Source organism: Brassica rapa, chromosome A10 (assembly GCF_000309985.2).
Source record: "Brassica rapa cultivar Chiifu-401-42 chromosome A10, CAAS_Brap_v3.01, whole genome shotgun sequence".
Taxonomy (NCBI): Eukaryota; Viridiplantae; Streptophyta; class Magnoliopsida; order Brassicales; family Brassicaceae; genus Brassica; species Brassica rapa.
Window position 1 is genome coordinate 10863982 of NC_024804.2, and position 22872 is coordinate 10886853.

A 22872-nucleotide genomic window follows, 5' to 3' on the forward strand; every position below is an offset into this window, starting at 1 on the left:
CTAAAATAAACAAATAAATAATTACGATTCTATCATTTAACAGATTTTTTTTACATAAAGGAAATTTATTATCCATAGATTTATTTCATATGCCATAAATTTATTAAAAGATAGACTTAATTTGATTTTAACATTTGACATTTTTTTACGACAGATTTTTTTTTTAATTTTGACATATTTATTAAATAGTCAACAAATTTATTTCTTGTAGCTGCAGATTTATCTTAATTTGGCAGATTGAAATAAGGTTTGATGGATTTATTTGTTCTTTAGACACAGATTTATTTTATTTTTTGACAAGCTTATTTTTACACAGATTTGTTTTCATTTGCCCACAAATTATTTAATTTTGATAGACTTATATATTTTTCAACCGATTTATTTCTTTTCAATAGGTTTAGTTAACAAACTTCAACAGAATATTTACTTTTCTCCACAAATTTGTTTTTTTTTCTTTTTGAAGACAGACTTATATAGTTTTAACCAAAGCAAACCAAAATGAACTGGTTAAGCAAAATCGTGATAAACCATGTAAACCGGATTTTATTTAAACCAAGCCATAATTTAAATGTGTAAGCCAAAACCGTGAATTTAAACCAAACCATAATTTAATTGTGTAAGCCAAAACTGTGAATTTAAACCAAACCATAATTTAATTGTGTAAACCAAAGCATAACTTAATTTGGACCACAAATAAAACTGAATCAAACTGAATTTAAACAAATCTAAATTAAATTAAATTAATTGTCTTATTTGAAGACCGTAACTTGACTTCTCTCATACTCTTTAGGTTTTTAATATTTTAAATTTTCAGATATTTGGAGACATCTCCCCGTTGGAGATGCTCTAAGTTGCCCCATCACGTGAATCTATCTAAAGTTTAGTACCAGGTTTTTCTTTAATTAACAAAACTAAAATTAAATGATTTACTTACATCATACTAAAATATTAATAAAAGGTGGTTAAGAAACTAAAAATAAGAAACCCACTGAGAAGGGTGTTCTTACTCAGTTACTTACATGTGGTAAGAAACTAGATGGTTGTTTGGTGTTGACAAGGAAAAAAAGAGCAAATTCAGTAAACAATAGAATTTGCTATGATGATTTTGTTCAGAGGCGATCAGAGAGTACAAGATCGATACACAAAATTACAAGGTGGAATTGAGCTGCATGTATCTGAAACAGTTTTCGGTGACATTACACAAAACACACTGCCTATAGATATTGGAAATAAAAGGCAATTTCTTTTGATTTTTGGAACAACTGAAGACCAAACTTGTATGCCTAGTCCATTTGACAGTATGTCTATCTACCTGGTTGTATACAGTAAAAACTATGAAATTTAATAATATTGGGACTATATTATTTTATTAATTTATAGCGTTATTAATTTACAAAAAGTTTTTTTTAAAAGATTTTTAGTCTTTAAATATATAAATTAATTTAATTTTTGAAATTTGACATTCATACTGTTTTTATTATATTGTTTGGCGTATATAAATTATATTTCATAGAGTTTAAATGTAGTTTACATATAATTTTATTAAATCTCATCAAAATGTATAAAGTGTTAAGAAAATATAAAGATAATTTTATTTGAATAAAAAAAACATAATGGTCTGTTTATACACATATAAAACATATACTCATATAAATTATCAATTATAATTTTAATGAGATCATATATTTACATAAGATTTCTAAAAAATTATTATCATATTATTTTATCGATTTATGTCATATTTTGAATCATCACAACTTTGAATCATGAAAATTTATTAATTTATGGTGTTTATTAATTTATTTTAGTATTAATTTATAGAATTTCTACCATAGCTATAACCAATAGCTAGGTGATAAACAACTTTCTTCTAAACAACGGTGGGCAAGAAACAGAAACCATCAGGTGAAGAAAGAAGAGATGTAAGTAATTAATTGTGTTGTGTGTACGTATATAGACGCAATCTCATCACCATAAAACGACAAGAAGCTCAGGTTTTGGGGGTATATTGGGTATCATTCCATGAACCCCAGCACTTAGCATGGGGGCTCCATATGGTGTTGACATGTGAGGCTTTGTAGCGTTTCCAGTCGTGAAGAACAAGAGTGAGATCAAAGACTTTGGCAGAGATGTGACGGCAGCAGTTGGCGTGGACGGTGGTGACAGCACCCATGTCAGGGCTATCTTGGCAGAAACCGCTGAAGTGTGTGGTGTTGAGGAAGCCAACGGTGAGACCAAGCTGGTTGAATAAACCCGAGTCGAGGAGATTCTTGAGGACGTCTTGTTCTTTCATGCCTGTCGAGTTGAGTCTCATGTCGTACCATTTCTGGAAAAGAGAGATGGTCCTATTGTTGGAACGGACGTGGTAGAAGCCAGTGTTTATCAAGTGTCCTCCTATGCCGCTGTCAACGCTTATCTGCATATCCAAGGTCCCGTTGTTGCTTAGCCGAGAGAAGGGGTTCCTCAGCCACATCACGTCCGTGTCCTGACAAATTAACATTTTCTGTGTGTTTTAAGTGTTTTTTTTGTAAAATAACTTTTTATTTGTAAAATAAATGTAGTTCTATTGTTTAAATGCAATTTTTCTCATAAATTTATATTTTATCGTTAATTAAATTAAAAACAACAAGAAATGTTATGAAATTTAAATAGTAAAATAAGGGTGACATTAAACATTTAACTAGTTTGTGTGAACAAAATTAAAACAACGTCTAATTTGAAATGAAGAAAGTACTCAACAAACAATGTTTTGAAACCTGACCCGAACACTGACCCTACTGGATCGACTGTGGGCGAACTGCAGATTAGTAAACTAAATAATTTTATTATATAATAATATATTAGCTATAAAATAAAAATATAAAAACTAAAATAAATATTTTCTAAAAATTTTAAAAAATTAAAATAATAGTTTGGATATGTATATATTTTATGTTTCAAAATAATTTAGATAATACTTAACTTTAGTTTCTATATTTTTATTTTCATTTGACATACAAAATATTTAAAAAATAGTTTAGATTATTAAAATTTTTTTTAACAAATTAAGAGTTACGGCATCTAACAAAAATATCAAGACTTAAAATTCAAAAATATTTAAATATTTAATGTGAATGATAAAATGAAACTTCAAGTCTAAAAAGTAAAACATCAGTGTAATAAATCGTCGATAACAAAAATAAAACTAAAAACCTAACATAAATTTAGAATACAAAACAAGTTCTAAAAGCATAGTTAAGAACTAAAAAAGGAGTAGAAATTATTAATTGGTTCAACCAGTAGTTCAATCGGTAACTGGATTTCAGTGGATTTTTGCGGGTTTTATTGGGTTTTTAAATATTGGGTTTTTCGCAAAACTCAAATCGTATTCTGGGTCACCGGTAAATCCGGTTCAACCGCGGGTCGGTAGGGTTTCAAAACACTGCAACAAAGGTTCAGAAACCTAAAGTGTGTTTTGTTTTATATTTTTATGTTCCAAAACCGACAACTAACTAACCGTGAAAAGGAGATGGTAGCCACGGCGGAGAACTTCTAGGACCAATCGAGTTCTCCTCCACATCATCTCAATGAAATCATCTGACATATATACTTTCTCTCCCTCCAAGTCAATTCCCTCCGTCTCCATCTTGTAGCAATGGAGCCTCCTGAAACGACAGCGATCATAGGCCGTCTGATCCGCTGCAACCACCATCAGATGGTCCAGCAATGGCGTGGTACCCTCTCCTTCCCAGAAACTCTCCAGGAACAGGTCCAACATCGACCTCCCTCCTTCAACCTCCTCCACGTAGGCTTTGTTCGCCATAGTTATAATCACCGTCTTGTTGTTTCCTATTGCTGCACTGTCCAGTGCCACCTCTAGGTCGTCCACTGGAAACTTTATCGTTCTCTGTCACCACTTCCGAAGTATTAATACATATAGTATACCCTATATATACACTAGGTTCCAGTATATTATACGAAACAACTTACCAGAATGTTAAAATTGTGTTGGAGGCCGGATATAGGATCAAAGATCAAACGTGAGGAGAAGCAGATATATAGAGCGCCGGCAAAGAGGAGAGCAACAGCCACGACGAGATTGCCGGAAGAGTTATTGGAGAGTAGCATTTTTTTTTTTTTGAAATTATATGTTAAATTAATTCAAAGAAAAATACATTATTTTAAAATTATGAAACTTTTATAACTTTGAGTTTGAAGTTGAGAGGCATGTTTTCACGGTATCGGATTATTAGAAGTAGGTGACTCATGTATGTTATGTGCCCCTTTTCTCACTCCACTTTAATTTGTACACAACAATTCTAACCTACAAATTCATATACTAAATAAAACTACCTTCCAGATCATATCACCTTACAAATCACCTAACCAAGCTGCAGGTCAATAAAAGTAGAAACATTTTCCCAAAAGGAAGAAAAAAACAAGCATTAGACCAAACTTCTCCATTTACTGAAACCAGTACCTACAATTGTCTCTTTCTCGTATTCAGATATTTCCTAGCGGGAAATGGACTGCTGATCCTAGTTACTCCTGTAAACATTTTGCAGGATTAGATTATTATCTCAATAAAGGAGCTCATCAAACTCAATTCAACCAATTGTTTTGGCATGTAAATGCTAGATATTATAACAAAACGAGACCACATAAATAGTTTATTGTATCGATGTTACATTACAGTAATATAAAATAAAACTAAACCCAGCGATTATAACCGTAATGCTATTACGAGTTGGATTACGTAATCAACCGTGTCCTCATTATGATATCAGTTGATCAGAAATTCACAAAAGACAAAACTATCAAAAAGAATAATTATTGTAACAATAAATTTGTAGATTGTAACCTGCGAAAGAGGAGCTGAATAGAGTAACCGAGAACGTTGCGACAAGCGAAGAGGAATAACAAGTAAAAAGTGTAAGTGGGGATGAATCCAGAAATATTGATGAGCAGAACGTAAACGACACATAAAGTTTGTTAAAGGAATTTGTTTCCTACGTTCTTAGGATTTCGTCTAGATTGGAAATCCACTAGTGTTAAAAACCACAATGGTAGAACAGTTTGACTTTAAACTAGAATCAGATACACAAATTCGCTGACATACTCTCCAACAAACTACACTAAATTAAAAAGTATGAGTTTGCAGAATAATTGAGAACATAAGAAAAACGGAGAAAAGATAGAAGAATTAGACACAAGAAATTATTTACCCAGGATTCACCTAGAATGACTACGTCCCTAGGGCCTAGCAAAGAAGCAATTCACAATAATCTTAAGAACAAAGATATAGAACCTCTTTTTCTACAACCAAAGCTTTACAAACCAAACTCGGTCTTTTTTTTTGGAAAAAGGAGAGGAGAACACACGAACTCCCCTTATTTACCAGGCAGTACATAAAAATTTAAAGATTTTCTTAATCTATGTGCACAATTCTAAAACGACTTACATTTACCTTTTACCAATATTTTTTATGTTTTCTTATGTTAGATAATATATTATTATATATACAAAAGTATAATATATGTTAATTTTTAGATATGTATTATATAGTTTGCTAAATTTAAGATGTTCTGTCATCGTATTATATTTTTAAAATAAATAGTTTATATTTATGAAAATAAAATTTATGAATTTATCAATTTAATATACTTTTATCATACTTAGTTCAATATAATAATAATATTTTAACATGATTATGATTCTGATTATGATTATAAAGTAGATAAAATATGATAGAATTTTAATTTTTCATTTTATAAATGATAACTATATATATTATTGCATAATAATAGTTCATTGCTAATTACGAAATTAGTGAAAATATTTACATAAACTTTTTGAAAATTAAAATATTGTTAAAATATTTGTAGCAAGTTTGTTAGATCTTTTAAAATATAATTTATAAATTTATATTTATATTTAAAATGAAAAGATATCATAATTAAAGTAGTTACAAATAATTTATATTATTAGCTTTATTGAAATACATGTTAATTTTTGTACATATATTATATAGTTTGCTAGTGTTAATCCGTCTTACCAACGTATTATATTTTTCTTTTTAAACATAAATATTTTTTACTTATGATTTTTTTTATCAATTTAATACAGTTTATCATATTTAGCTTAATATAACAATTTTCTTTTAATATGATTGATTATGACTATATAATAGATAAAAATAAGATATAGTTTTTATTTTCATTTTATAAACGATAACTGAATATATATTGTATAATAATATTTCAGAACTAATTTTTAAATTATTGAATATAAATTTTCTTAATAAAGATCTTGCTAAAATCTTTTTTAACACAGATTTATTAGAATTTTTTAATAACTATATTATATTTAAAATGAAAAATATCAAAAATATTATGATTAAAATAGTTCAAAGATTCTATATATTATTAGTCTTAATAAAATGCATTTAATACAATTTTAAAATGATGGTCCAAATTAAAAAAAAAATCACATATGAAAGAATTCATGACTTTTGTTTTAATAGGTAAGATGAATGAAATTCAGTACAAAACAAGTTGATCATTGGTTCTTATCTATACTATTATTTGCGGAGTAAATTTTTGGAATCGAGCTCTCACGTTAAAAGTTAAAGTGGTTAATAACGTTTTTACCCTTAATGAATAAAATGTATAACTAAATAAAAAAATAAAAACGAAATTTTAATTTATCTGATTAGATAGTTGATTAAAATTAATAATAGTAAGAATTATCCAAAATCTGAAAATATAATTTAAAAAGAGATAATTTTTGTATATATTGTATTGTTATATGAAAAAAAATTTTAGTTAAAAGTTAAAAACATGAATTATATAACTAAATATTAATCAAATAAAATTCTTAATTATATAATTAAAAATAGAATATTGAATTATCCAAAATCTAACAATATAATTTAAAAAAAAAAGATAATTTAAGTAAATTTTTGGAATCGAGCTCTCACGTTAAAAGTTAGAGTGGTCAATAATGTTTATACCCTTAATGAATAAAATGTATAACTAAATTAAAAAAATAAAAACGAAATTTTAATTTATTTGATTAGATAATTGATTAAAATTAATAATAGTAAGAATTATCCAAAATCTGAAAATATGATTTAAAAAAGAGATAATTTATGTATATATTTTATTGTTATCTAAAAAAGTCTTGTAGTAAAAAGTTAAAACATGAATTATATAACTAAATATTAATCAAATTAAATTCTTAATTATATAATTAAAAATAGAATATTGAATTATCCAAAATCTAAAAATATAATTAAAAAAAATAATTTCTCTATATATATATATATTGTATTGTTATCTGAAAAAATATTTTAGTAAAAAGTTAAAACATAAATTACATAATTAAATATTAATCAAATAATTTTTTTAATTATATAATTAAAACTATAATATTAAGTTATTTTAAGATTTATTTTAATATATAATGAATATAGTGTACAAAAAACTTTTCAAAAATTATGAAAATGTTTAAGCCTGCATCGCGGGCAAAACACCTAGTTTTTATTAAAATCGAATTAAACATAATATCATCATCCATAATTCATTAAACTCGCCCCCAAAAACTCAAATAAATTTTTCTTATAGAAATCAACGACAATACTAGTTATAAATATCCCCAACAAAATAAATAACTTCTGACTAATAAAATCAACAACCAATAAAGCTTCATTGGTGAATCTCTCTATCACGCCGCTCCTTATAAGCTGAGGTGTAAATAACCACCCACCCGTCACAATCACGAACCCGACAGTGAGAAGCCTCGACACAACCGGACTCAGCTGCCACCGCTGTATCACCGTCGTCTTCTTCTTCACGGCCAACTCCACCGCAGTGCAAACGCCATGTAACACGAAGAACATTGTAACTTCCCATGTTGGCATCTCACGTGTTAAATAAAAGAAGAGCAGCTCATGAACCAATCCTGAGACGATGAACGCCGCTAAAATCCCCGGAAACAAAGCCCAATCTGAGCTCATTCTGCGTTCAGACACTCGCCGCATTGGGGCGTAAACGGCTGGTCTGAGAATCGCTGGAACCATGAGGTTCCACCGACGACCCCAGAAATCTTGTAGAGATGTGGCTAAGTATGGTTTATTGGACTGTGGTTCGAGGTCACAGCCAAGAAAGATACAAACAACATTTTTGACGAATGATAAAATAATCTCAATTTCTAAGTAAAGGTGCACAAAATAGAGAGCCAGTAGCAGAGCAGGAGACAGATTCTTTCTGTAGCCATACAAATGTAATAACACACCAAATATGGCAACTTTAATAGCAAACACAAGTTTGGGCAAGTGGTTTTGAGATTTAGAGTTTTGCTGAGCTTTGATTGGAAAGCAAGTAAAGCAGATGAAACGGGGGAGACTTGGAGGAAGTGGAATTAGAGGACCTTTGTCAAAGGAGAAGAGGATGAGTTTAAAGTTGGCGAGCCATGTGAGAAAAAAGGCTGTTATTAAAGATAGATGCACAGAAGAGAAACACAGAGGAAGAACAAGAAACAAAGCAAGGACAGGACAAAGAGAGCGTAACCGTGGAACACCAGATTTGATTCTAGGTGGTATGTAGTAACAATATGATATGGAGATTACTGCAGATATCCATATTTTGATCAAACTTGTGAGTTCTTCCTCCATTTTCTCAGATCTTGGTTTGTGTTGATGAGTTTTTGGCAATCACCGAGGTTTTACCTTGTTTTTGTTCAGATCATCGAATACATAAAAGTAGTTGAGATGTACAATACAAAGACGAGTATTAAAATCGAGTGCATGGGTAGTAGTTGAGTAATTAATAATGACTGGAAACCTCGAACCAATCAATTGTGAAAAATGTCTCCATGTGACTGAAGGATGGAGATAAGTTCTAGAAACAAAAATTATAGTTATAATCTAAACTATAATTGCAGATTTCAAATCCAGGTCTGGGGTTCAAATCCCAGACTATGCAATTTCTTGCAGATTGCACAGGAAATCCAGGTTTCAATTCCCGAAACGAGCGATTTATTCAACAATTATGCGATTACGGAAGAAAGGCTTACAAGAGTTTCTCAACATGGTACAAGTAAATCCGGCCAGGCGTGATCTTCATAGGACTGCTCAAATGAGGCAGTTAGACGTAGATCCTCATAAGGCAGGTAGTATTGTCGGTAATCAAATCGTCTTTGTAATCTTTCTCATAATTGTAATATCTAAATAAATCTCCGACAAAAAAAAAAAATCTAAACTATAGCTTTATCCACGCGCTTGTGCAGATGTTAATTTTTATTTATTATAAATTGTTTATATCTTTTTAAGTATATGGGTTATTTGTCTAATATTAGTTTCCTATGAAACTGCATGGACCTGGAAGAATCTGATTCTAACCACGTCCAAAAATTTTATATATTCTAACGGGTTTCAATTTTAAAATCCAAAAAATGAATACCAGTAAAACCGATAGGTACTCTGAATATGCTTGTCTAACTAATTATGTTATAAAAAAAATAAAAATCTTTGTTACCCGGTTCAAATTCTCGTCACGAAATAGAGTAACTTCGTTCAAACCTTGGAACTTATTATGGTTAATATACATAAAATAAATTATAGTGGATTATTATGGTAAATGCAATTAATGACGTAGTTTGTAAAAGTGAAAAAATAATGTAAAAGATATAATAATTATGTTTTGTAATTCTGTAATAAATGAAGTTGAATTAATTAGAAAAAAACAAGAAATGAAGTGGTTATAATTAGTCTAAAAAGGAATGAAAATATGTAAGAAATCAGTTAAAATTAGGCAAGTATTATTTTGTACTTCTGTTTTAATGGAATAGATTTATAATCTAAGTGTCATTCTAAGATTCGAGAGGCTCGAGATAATTTCTAGAAAAAAAATTCTTTGGTTTTTTAGTATATATATATTTTTGGTTTTTATGTTTCTTGTTGTTCTATAGTTATAAGACTTATTTTTGGGTTCACCCCTAGGTTGAATCAGGTTCACCCACCAATAAGATTGTGTTATTTTATATTTGATATATTTTAAAAAATAAAACAAAATATTGTCAAATTATATTATGTTTTTTAAATTAAAAGGTAATAAGAAAAAATAGTAGTAATTACAAAAAAAAAATTTTAACGTCGTCAACAAAACACTAAACCCTAAATCCTAATCTCTAAATCCTAAACCCTAAATCCTTGGATAAATTCTAAACTCTAAATCATAATCACTAAACATTAAATCAAGGGTTTAGGGTTTATGATTTAGGGTTTAGTGTTTTTTATTTACAGTTTAGGCTTTATCAAGGGTTTAGCGTTTACCCAAGGGTTTAGGGTTTATGATTTAGGGTTTAGGATTTAGTGTTTTGCTGACGATGTTATAAATATTTTTTTAAATCCTTTTTTCTGTAACTAATTTTTTTTTTTAATTTTTTTTAAACATAATATAACTTGACAATACTCTGTTTTATTTTTTAAAAGATATCGAATTTGAAATTATATTGGTTGGTGAACCTAAATGTTCACACTAGGAGGTGAACCCAAGAATAACTCTAATTTTAATCTAAATTTATATAATAGGAAGTACCGTTCAAAAAATAATATAATAGAAAGTATCAAAAAGAATAGGACAATTCTGTCCAATAGTTTTTTTTACAAAAATTCACCAAAAAAGTTCCCAGAAAGAAAAAATGACAAAACAAATTTACTAAATAGGCAAAAACATTTTTCTACCCTTATTTTTTAGATATAAATATAAATAATTATTTAAATAAATAATAAAAAATATCAATTTTACCACAATTTGGATACTACTTTTCAAATGTACCTTATGTAGATGAACATTTTCATAAATACCTAGAGAGATAAAATGACAATGACTAAAATAACATTCATAATTATCTAATTCTCATCCCTCAAAGAAGAGACGCAGAAGCTTCACCACCGTCTCCATCAATCTTCGCCGTCGACGTTTCATCAAGTTTCATCGTCGTCTTCATCGAGCCTCGCCGTCGTCGTCTTCATCGAGCTTTTGATGTGTTATTTTTCTGGTGTCTTAATGGATTACTATGTGATCAGGGAAGTGATAGATAAGATCTAGAGCCACCTTTTGGTTACCATCAGATTTCGTTTGCATTGACAATGAGTTTCAGTTTTTCAATCACACACACGTTTAGGCGACCTTTCTTGTTTGTTTGAGTTTGTGTCTAATCATATATAGATTCCTTAAAGTTTGGATTTTTTATTGTTCTGTTCTTAATCCAATCAAATGGGTATATTTTTTTTTATCACTCACTGTAAATCTTTGCTTTTTTCAATTAATTTTTGCATGTTGGATAGTTTTGTCTGCCAAATTCGTGATTTTGAATGAAAGTTCATACATGTTCATCTACGGTGCTTTTGATTTGATTAATACATGTTCTAGCTTGGTCTGTTAAGGTTTGATTCTCTAGAGAGTTGATTTGATTTGAAGTATAGTCAATGAGTCATTCTTTATTGTGTGATTTTATGTTGTTCGTCTGACTTGAAACTAATTTGATTTGTTAATATGGTGTGTTTTAGATCCAAGAAACAAAGCGAAAGGGAGAGTGGTGATGGTGTTAGTTTTCAAGAAAACTATAAGAAAGCATGAACTATTGAAGAAGATGTTGTCATCTTCGTAAAGAAAAACATGGTTGGATACTGATGAGCGTATAGAGATCACTGATTCAAGCTATCATCTTGACAAGAGTTTTAGCAGCAGAACCAATAGCTGTAGTGGTCATAGCAGCATCTCGGATGATGAATCCCATGAAGTTTAGTGGAAATATAGCAATAATAAAACTGTGGATATGTTACTGAAGGTATTACTGTGATGTTTTGTTCCAAGTCAAAATGTTCCAATTGCTAGAAATGTTCTGTTTATGAGTTATATTGTGAATGTGATTGTAGAGAGACGAGTTTGATAGATTCAACTACACCTAGTGATCCAAACACTCAGTTAATGCAATAATCTCAAACATCTCAAATCATAGTTTATAACATAAACAAAAGTCAGTTGATAAACGCTAGTATTTCAATTTAGAAACCCTTCGGATTTCAAACTCTAATAAACCAATTTATAAATCCTAATAAATCAGTTTATAAATTTTAAATCAGTTTATAAGCTTTTATAATTCAAATTATAAAGCTATATAAATCATTTTATAACACATAAAATAAAAGTCAGTTGATAAATACTAATGACTCAACTTAGAAACCCTTAAAATTAATTTTCAAACTCTCATAAATCAGTTTATAAACCCGAATAAATCAGTTAATAAACTTTAAATTAGTTTATACACTTTTATAAATCAAACTATAAATCTTTATAAATCATTATGTAACACATAAAACAAAAGTCAGATTATTCTACTTATAAACCCTTAAATCAGTTTATAAACATGTATAACATTTATAAATCAATTCATAGACACCCTTCAAAATAAATTTAGAAACCCTTATAAATCAATTTATAGAATCTTATAAATGTTTATAAACTTGGTATTTCCTTTGTAAGAATTTAACAGGGTTTGTATCATTTATCAACTCTTATAAAAATGTACCCCTTAAATAAGAGTTTATATAGGTTTATTAATTGTTTTTAAAAAATTATACATTATAAAAACTATAACAAAAATTTTTTCTAAATAGTTTATAAACGTTTGTAATTTTTTTTTGAAGGATTTATAAATTGGTTTATGAGAGTTTATAAAGTGAATTATGATTACTAAGAGTTTTTTTTTATTACTAAGAGTTTATATGTTAATTTATAGGAAAATTTTCCAAATATGACTCAAAACTTGAATGAAATGCATACTTATACCTAAACTTAAATCAAATGCAAAACTAACCTTAAAGCCTTGTGAAAATACACTCAATCCTTTGTGACCAAACAAAAAATCATAACTCATTTTTACGAATATAGCCCCGGTAAATCGTTTGAGTCTTCTAAGATACTGAAAGTCGTCTGGACGACTTCCAGGTAAGTCGTCTAGTGTTGTTGATCTTAAAAACAATTTATAAATTGTTTAAAAAATATTTTGACAAGTGAAAAATTAAAATCATGTAATTACAAACAGTTTTAAGATGTAAATTAAGATACAATAAAATTAAATAGTTTTCAACATAGATAAGTCAAAGTAGTTAATCATGATATTCTTTGATTTAGGGTTTGACAACATATGTTGTAGTATTATATGTATTCTTAGGGTTAGATTTTGGAAAGATTAAATATTTTTTTGAAAAAATAAGTTTATACCTATATGTGTTTATTTATGTGTATAGTAAACAATTTTTAAGTTTAATTTGAATTTATGAAGTGTTTACTTAGTTAATTTAGTTTAAATGTTATGTTTAGGGTCTAGACGACTAACATGTAAGTAATCTAGAAAGTCTTCTATTTTAGTTTCCTGCTAAAAATTTTGAAGTCTTCTGGAAGACTTACTAGTAAGTCGTCTGTGAAGTCTTCTGAATCGAAAATATTTAACCTAATTAGAATTTTTTGTCTCTCTATATAAAGAAATATTTTCACATTCTCTTTCTCCTCATAAATGGCTGCAAAAAAATGTAATGTTCCTCATTATAAAACTCTTCAACCTCTCTAATCTCTTTGAACTTATAAACATCAAACTTTATAGTTTATATAAATTGATTGTTTTTGTCTCATGTCTTTCTCACTAATTTATCTTGTTTTTGTAGGTTTTTCATCACATGGTTCTCAACTTCCACTCATTTAAAGATAGATCTATTAATTTTGGATATGTATTTTTGTGTGTTCTATAAAGGTATATCTATCTAATCTTTCACTCATTTTCTCTGCTTTTAAGTGATTTGAACGTTTTTGGCTATGCAGATTTTTCAGATCTGGATTTGGATATGCAGGTTTTTCAGATCTGGATTTGGATATGCAGGATTTTCAGATCTGGAAGACTTATGGGCTACAAAACTTCCAGGCGACTTCCAGGAAGTCTTCCAGGCGACTTCCAGGAAGTCTTCCAGACGACTTCCAGGAAGTCTTCCAGACGACTTCCAGGAAGTCTTCTAGACGACTTCCAGGAAGTCTTCTGACAGAGTCTTCTCTCATGTCTCCATTTCTTAATAGATTCGAGCGTTTTGGTAAATTTTATGTATGATTTTTCTTCATTTGGTAACCTTCTGTTGCATAAAGTTCATACATTTTTCTCAAACTAAAACTCTCCAAACCCACACTAATCTCTTTGACTTGAAAACACTAAACTTTATATGAATTTTTCATTTTTGTCTCATGTCTTTCTCACTAATTTATCTTTTTGTTGCAGGTTTTTAATCAGATGGTTCTCAGGGCATCATTAACCCCGATCTCGTAGACGGGGTTCTTAACTTATGATTTGACATTTTTTTTGTTTTTTTGTTTTGTTTTTACATTTTTTTGCTAAGAGACGGCTCTTATATCTCTTATTTAAGAAACGGTTCTTAATTTTTCTTAGTTAAAATCTAAAAAAAGCTAAGAACCGTCTCTTAGCCAAATCTAGGAACCCCAATTAAGAGACTGGGGTTAATGATGGTCTCATGTTCCACTTGGATATGTACTTTGTGTGTTCTATAAAATTATATCTATCTAATTTTTCACTCATTTTTTCTGTTTTTAAGCCATTTGAACGTTTTTTGATATGATATGCATGTTTTTCAGATCTGGGTTTGATATACATGTTTTCAGATCTGGATCAGACTTTGAAAGACTTATGGGAAGTATTCTCGGAAGTCTTGTAAAATATAATGCGCTAGAAGACTTCCAGGAAGTCTTCCAAACGACTTCAAAGAAGTCTTCCTAGAAGTCTTCTGTCGAAGTTTTCTTTCATATCAAGTGGAGTCTAAGCATGTCTTTGTAGAAGAATAATCTATAATAGTTTTGTTTGTGGTATGTTTTGTGATTTGCATGTGTACTCCTTTAGTTGTGACTTTTTTGTAAATATTTGGATAGAGACCAAATAAATATTATCAGTGTTTTCAACATTTATTGTTATTTTTAAATATTTAATTATGGTTATATTGATAATTTTTAGTTATTTTCATATTTTTGAATATTTATTAGAAATAAAATTTATAATAATTAATATATTTAAGTGTATAATTGTGATTTACATATTTTGGTATCTAAAATATTTTAGTTTTTTTTTTATTAGAGTCTGGTTATCTAGATATTAAAGATCTATCTAAGTACTTAATCAGTTTTAGGGGGTGTATTGAATCTAAAATTTGAAGTGATACATTTTAGTGAATTTTTAGATGATTTTAGATGAATATTAGAATTTGGTCTGATTTTTGTTAAACTATTCTAGTATATCATATAAAACCATGGGATTTGGATTTTTAATTTTATAACTAAGAAACACTTCTCAAACACCCTAAAAACATTTAAAACACTCAAAAATCCCCAACTTAAATTTTGTTCAATAATAGTGGATTTCAGAGTGTTTTATAAAATGACAAATTCAATAACACTTGATTTTAAAATGTTTTTTAAAATCTTCGTTTGAATAACACTGGATTTGTCATTTTAATACAAATCATGTGAAACTCTTAGTTGAATACACCCTCCTTAGTTTGTGTTTAGTATTACTTTCAAATCTTGTTCGGTTCGGTTCTTCGGATCCAAATATTTACCCATACTTATTTTCTTTTGCTAATATAAAGCAAAATAAAATTAATGCAAAACAAATATTCTTGGCTTATTTAACATACACAATTATTGGATTACACTTTAAGAATACCAATAAAAATGACCAGGCGTCGTGGCAATATTGTTGGACATCTTGTAAAATTGACGTAGTCTATAACCAATAATGTGTATATTCTTATAAAAATTATTGGTAACTATTACAAAAACACGACACAGTCGAGTAAAAGAGATTAGAGTTGCATGTAAAATAATGTGATCATTTTAATTGGCACCTGAATTCTATTTTTCAATTGATTTCATGAATTTTTTTTCTTGTAAAGCTTTTCTGATTTTTTCTAGCAATCTTATTATGTTTTTAATTCTTGGTCTGATATGAAAATTTCTTTTAAAAAAATCAATACTTGGTTAGACTAAAGATCTGATTTTGTGTGTGATGTTTTTCTTTACATCATTTTCCTTAACTCATAACTAGTCACAATTATTTGTTGCTTTTACGTACAAAAACTTAAGCCATGACCAAGTTCGACAAGATATGAAACTTTCAATTTCTAAGAACATTCTCGTTCCAACATTTTAGTTGATACGAATTTTAATGGTTTTGTATTTCTTTCTTTATTGATTTTGGATATTAAAGTAAGTAAATAACACAATGGATTAAGACAAAACAGTACTTTATTGATTTATTAAATATATAGAACACGGTTTTTTTATTTAGAAAAAGGTGACTGAAAAATAATTGCAAAATCTGGTGGTTTATTCGAATAGAACAACAAAAGACATAATAACTTAGAGACTTAATCTTGTGGCAGGCCAGCATTTGTCCCTTCCAGCTCAGTTCTTCAATCTGCGTTTTAAAGAAAGAATAAACAAAATTAGCGTAAGACTTTCTCCCTATGTTCAACCAGTTTCCAATAACTTTACTGATTTTTACCATGGCAAACAGGAGGGTTTTTTAGTAATGCCACAATTGGTCCCTAGAGCCTTGATTTTGGCCGTGTCAAGCCCGGACCTGGTGAAGTACGGGCAGAGACATTCAAGATTAGCGGCTTTGGCCACCTTGCAGCATTGGGGAGTGGGAGGTGGTGGGTTGTTTCCAGTGACAGCTGGACTACATTTCTTCAAGTCGTTTGTGTTGACGCCACATATGGGAATGCTCGTCGCTTCTTCAATCATCATCGCGGCGGTTACAACCATCACAAGAGCTGTGACGAGGATTTTGGTATTGTTCTTACCCATTCTATCTTCTTTTTGTTTATCTTAGCCCTCTTTTTTTTTCTCTCTCTCTCAACTCTATCGTGATCCCTTAAATGCAATGAGCTTCCTATATAGCAACCGTAGAGCCATATCACGGGTCTTTTGCGTCGAAAATTCGTAAGCAAGGGGACAAATGTGGTAGACCTTAGTTTCATGCATAAGTCTCCGGTAGAAATTTCTCCTTTACGCGTCTCATTAATGGGTTTTGGTCTTTGTATTTTTGCTTGCATTTGTCACTGCACTCATATAATATATTTAAAACCAAAGCAAGAAACAAAATAGTCATAGCTATTTTGTGGTGTACCACCAGGTCTCTGGTTTGTGAACTTGTATCTGATTTAATTACAACGAGAGGTAAACTTAAGTGGTATTCAAATATACAGTTTATGCTAATTGAGCATATCCAATTATTTATATATTTGTTTATATAATAATTAGAGGTAAATTAATTTTCAATTTATCTCTATTTTTGTTATATAACAGAGATTTTTATTTTTCCTCTATAATCAGAGAATAAATAACATTTTTTCTCTACAGTTAGAAAATACTATTTTAGAAAATACACTAGGGTAAAGTTTATCTTTATTACAAATTATTCTATTTTTTTTAAAATAGATAATAAATTAGAGACGGTCTAAATGAAAGTTAACAAAAACTTCAAATCGTGGTATTTTTAGAAGTGTCTGGCTAAAATGTTTAAACATCGTATGCTAAAATATTTAAATACTAGGTGTGTCTACACAACTTGTGCGGACTAATATATATTTACAAATTTTGATATAAATATTAATTTAAATTTAAATCTAAATATTGAACTTAATACAAATTTTAAATGAATATTAACAATCATCTAATTTTAGTATTTATATTGACAATTTATGTATTTAATTTTTATTTATTTATTTAAGGGGTGCATATGATAGATCAAAATCTTCTCTATAAATAACAAAATATCATTAGATAATTTGGATTTGAAATAAATCACTTCTTCTTATTGTAGATTGATATTAATCACTTTTTATAATTCTAGAGGTCCAATATTCATAACCTAAGTAAAAACGTCAAAAACACAAAACATTAAAATAAGAAAATATATGATACACAAATAAAATGAAAATATACTAAAATCTAAAAACCTACAGACTAAGACTTGCTTCTCATACTAACATCCCAAAACACTTGGATTGATGGACGGTTGATACACAAATAAAATGAAAATACACTAAAATCTAACAACCTGAGTGATTTGATTGTTCTAAAAAATTTATAGTAAAAGGTAGATGATTCATTTTATCTTATGTGATAAGTCAACAATGGGGAGTCTTATTGGATCAAAGATTTGAGATTTTTTCTTTTCAAAACCTTTCTTATTTTATTTTGTTTTTTTCATTCAAATCCCTTTTTATTGTATCTAGTATTTAAAAATTCTATTGAAAATTAAACTTATTAGATTTGTCATTTGTATAAGTTCTCTCAAATTCTATTTTATTGAAAAATATTGATTTTGTCAATAAAATTTGGATGATATTTTATAGTGAAAAAACAATGAGTCGGAATGTCACCTCCTATGATGGTATTTGAAACTTAGAAAAACAAACTTCACATTAAACAAAAACAAATTGTTTAAAATGAAAAAAGTGAAAAACAATTATTTTAAAATCGGTTTTTTAAACTTTTATATATTTTATATATTTCATAAGATGATAAAATATTGAATTATAAACGTTTTTGTACATTATAAATATTATTTTCTTGAGTAGGACCTCCGCTGAGTATGTACCGGCGATGTTATTAAGTCAAGAACATGTAACAATCAAATATGTTTTTGACATGAGTAGTGTAGTTCTGATAAAGATTTACCATTGGTATTATGTTATATAGTAATTGAGACGTAAAAAAAGCTCTCAGATATGAAGTATCAGAATTTACAATGTTTTTACTGTTCTGATCCATCTAAACCACAAACTCATATAATCATTTTTGATATTCATTGTTAGCGTATCCTACTATATAAAAGGGACTAAATTCAAGGCTTTTGGGACTATCCACCTCAGCCAAAATATTCTCATCAAAAAATAATTAGAAATAGATGTCATTTATAAGATAATTAACTAAACTTTTGATATTTCTAGAAATTTCAAATTTGTAACTGCTAATTTATTAATAGAATCATATATCTATATTGAATTATGTTCTATTTTTAATCGTTAGACTTCAAGGGTAAATAAATTATTAATTTATAATATATAGTTTATAACTTTATATTGTAGTTATAAATAAAGAAAAAATAACCGGAGAGGGTGAAGAAGCTCATATAAAATTATGTAACTAAAATGGTAAAATGATAAGTATGATGAGGTGAATCTAAAAAAATTTGTTGTACAAATTATAGTGTTTTCTTCGTCCACTATAATGATTTAAAATAAAATATATATTCACATAAATAAATCAATATTTTTTGTTTTTTTTTGGTAAGATGTTAAGATTATTATTTTCTGAAAGGTTACACTGTTGTTTTTAAACAACTTATTACAACAAGGAAACAAAAACAACCAACAACAACTCAAGGTAAAAGAAAGCCTTAAGGAAATCTTATACAAGAAAGATAAAAAGAAGTAGAGAAGAGTAGAAAGAAGAACTTACCGAGTAAGAGAGGAGACGGTCACGCATCATACGGTCGAGAGAAACAAGGATGACTGATAAAGGTGAGGAGACAACTATGAACACACGAGCATTACGCTCTTTCTACAGCAGGTAGATGGCTGACTGAAAGTAGAGCTTGATGATTGGAGTAGCATGCGTATCTGCATTGACGCGAGGTTGATTGATCCAGGCTGCAACAGAGTGTAGATCAGCCGGAGGAGAAATCCAAACTTCAGCAGCAAAAGGCTCCCATATCAAACGAGAGAAAGAGCACTCAAAGAAGAGATGATGGTGAGTCTCTATTTCCAGATTACAAAAGACGCACGTTCATGAGACATTTAACCCCCAACGCCTCAAGCGATCCTTGGTTAGCAGTCTTCTCCGCAAAGCCAGCCATGATATAAACGCATTACGTCGAATATGTTCCTTGAATCAAATAGTCTTGTGCCAATATTTGTTGTTAATAGTGTTTATATTCTTTTCTGACATTAGTATCCATATTTTTTAGTAAACTGATCCAAAAAGATTAGTTTGTGGAGCTAACCAAACGAGTATTATAGTGTTTACTTTGGAAAAAGTAATAGGTTAAATGATAGATGGTGTGCGTGTTTTTTTACATAGAAATCTGCACATATATTAAAATTGTAAGATTTGAATCATAGAAAAAATATAGTGTATATGACTGAAGTTGGGTCATTCCGAAACTAAAGATGGCTAAAATTTTTCTTTGTCAAAATGCATAGATGTGAATCTTATATGAATAGAGTTCTCCACTGCTTATAGTAGTGTAATAAACTATGTGTGTAAAGGAGAAAAAATGTTATAGAAGTAAAAACAAAAAATATGATTTTTTTTCTTGTGCCTATAGGCTCTTCGCAATTTGAAGAAGAAAAAACATATTGTGTGAAAATCTTTGGTTCGGTCAAATTTTATCCAGTTGTTTATAAAACTATTGTTATCTCATTCATGTAATTTTTCAGTGTTGATTTAAAAGCCCAAAAAACCCATCTATACTGACTTTTTGATTTTTTTTTTCTGTGATTTGAATAAAAAGAGATAAAACTTTCGATAAGTTATGTAAACTCAGAACAAGTATTTAGCTTTAGAAAGCATTTACATGTTTCAAACTTATAATATATACATATATAATGTTTAAAATTATGCATATAAAACATGTGTAAAATGTGCCTGAATATGTTTCTCTTCTTTAATGTGTTAATCGTACTATATATAACATTATTTTAAAATTTCAAAAAGTTTATGTCACATATAAAAAGCCATCAATAAAAAATATAATTCTCCATCTACAACAAGAAAAATGAAAAATTGTAAACATATAAATTTAAATTAAGAAAAACTAACATTGGAAAAACAAGAAGTTAATGTAAAAGAAAAAAACCGACAAATAATATTATAAATAAAATAAATTTATAAGACATAATCCGCGCGGAAAAAATCCCTAGTATAAAAGAACATGAAACCCGATTGTTTACTTGTGGGTAGTTAAGAAACTTTCTCCAGTGATTTTAACTCTGTTTTTCCATCACGAGAAAGCAGATGGTTCACAAAATTGACGAGTTACATGACTAGAATAGACTTTTGATTTTTCTTTACACAAAAAAATAAACTGTACAATTTGATTAATACGTAACGTTTTATTATTTACCAACCGGTCTATCAGCGCCTTTTTTAATATTGTAGTGGCTTAAAGAATATTTTAAAATGTGGCCCAACATTAATCTTTGAATTTTGAAAAAACTAATAATATAAAATATGTATCATTACTAAAGTTCTGATTGTACTTAATTATTTTTATATTTAATTGTTTGGATATGCTAAAATATTTGGTTTCTAACATCTAAAGCATGAACAATTTTTTTTTAAAAAAACGTTGAGTTTTACTTGGTTCTTTTAAGTTTATTAATTATAATTTATTAGTATATTGATTGAATTTTTTTGTTTGTAAAAGATGGTTTCAAAAATCAAAATCACATAGGTTAAAAAACCATTAGTCAAACAAAAATGAGATAAATAAAAGAAGAGAACACAAATTATTTTGTTGAACATTTATAAAAGTGAGGAAAATAGGATAATAAATAGGAATTAATAAACCAAAACAAAAAGTGACAAATCATCTTCATTTAGATGGCACGGTGTTTGTTTGTTTGTACATCTGAAAAATACATTCAGAAGATTCATTTTAATGTCTTACTAGATTTTAATCCACACTTGAAAAGCGCGGATTTATTAGATATATTATAATACAAAGTCTTATTATATCGAAAAATATAATTTTTAACAGTTATATAATCTATGAATTAGTTTATTTGAGAATTTATATATACATTTTTACGTAAAAGTTTCTTTTAGGTATGAGAATTATATCCGGATCAAAATAAAATGAACCGACCCGAAAATATAGGTTTAGTTCAGGTCCATAAAAGATAACCTATTGGTTTTTTTTGGACCCGCAGGTCTTTGTTTGAGTCTGGATCCTACCCTAGACTCGATCATAAATATGTTGTGTTTATTAGGTATATTTGGATATTTCGAATATGTTTCCGGTATTATGGATATTTTTCTAAGTTTTTGGTTTACGATTATAGTTTTTTATTTCAGGTAAATTTTCAAATTTTCAAATTGGTTATTTGAATAAAATTTTCGGTATTTTTCAGTTCATCATGTCAGATTTTGGATGAGATTTTGAATTTTTAGGTATTTGAATTTTTTGGGTATTTGTTTGGAGTTTCAAGTACATTATTGTACAAAAACATGGTTGATCAAATATTTTTCTTAGAAAAGGTATCATACGGAATAATATTAGGATCTGTTAAAAATATTTAAAATATTGTATGGTTAGAATGATTAATGGTATCACCAAAAAAAAAAGTTATACATGACAACAAAAACTTTATATATTAGAGTTTAAAAAATTTCTTCCATTTTAATAGTTTTGATTCATTTTTAAGTGAAAAGTATATAAAAGTATAATATCTAAACCAATAATTTTCAAAATCGTGAATAATCAATATTGATATCGTGAAGTCGGGTTAGCTTTAACAGAACCAATGAATTTCTACAATTTTGAAGGTAACATGAATATTCAGAAAACTAATTTTTAAATATGAGAATATCTATCAAACTATAGACGGTTGAAAGTTTAGTATATGATATGAGATTTTAGTGGGAAAGTTTATATATGATATGATTACTTTATTATAAAGAAAAGTGGAAGTTAGAATGTACACATATATGTCGTGTAACTTCTCTTGCTTTAAATCATATATTATATGATAAAAATGATAAT

General features: G+C 28.4%; 3 protein-coding genes across 3 annotated transcripts; all 3 read right to left on the reverse strand.

The window, feature by feature from the left end:
- Positions 1–243: 243 nt before the first annotated feature.
- On the reverse strand, positions 244–5328 carry LOC103844972 (uncharacterized protein At1g28695). The gene is made up of 3 exons (XM_009121802.3): positions 3970–5328; positions 3497–3886; positions 244–2485 (listed from the first exon to the last, which is right to left on the reverse strand). Exons 1-3 carry the CDS (start codon positions 4105–4107, stop codon positions 1991–1993), a joined length of 1023 nt encoding a protein of 340 aa, XP_009120050.1. The 5' UTR covers positions 4108–5328; the 3' UTR covers positions 244–1990.
- A 2173-nt stretch (positions 5329–7501) lies between these two features.
- On the reverse strand, positions 7502–10192 carry LOC103844973 (probable long-chain-alcohol O-fatty-acyltransferase 5). The gene has a single exon (XM_009121803.3). The coding sequence runs from the start codon at positions 8651–8653 to the stop codon at positions 7550–7552; it is 1104 nt and encodes a 367-aa protein (XP_009120051.1). The 5' UTR covers positions 8654–10192; the 3' UTR covers positions 7502–7549.
- A 6130-nt stretch (positions 10193–16322) lies between these two features.
- Positions 16323–16976, reverse strand: LOC103844974 (putative lipid-transfer protein DIR1). Its single transcript, XM_009121804.3, has 2 exons — positions 16600–16976; positions 16323–16512 (listed from the first exon to the last, which is right to left on the reverse strand). Coding segments are annotated over exons 1-2 (306 nt in total). The 5' UTR covers positions 16905–16976; the 3' UTR covers positions 16323–16511.
- Positions 16977–22872: the final 5896 nt, after the last annotated feature.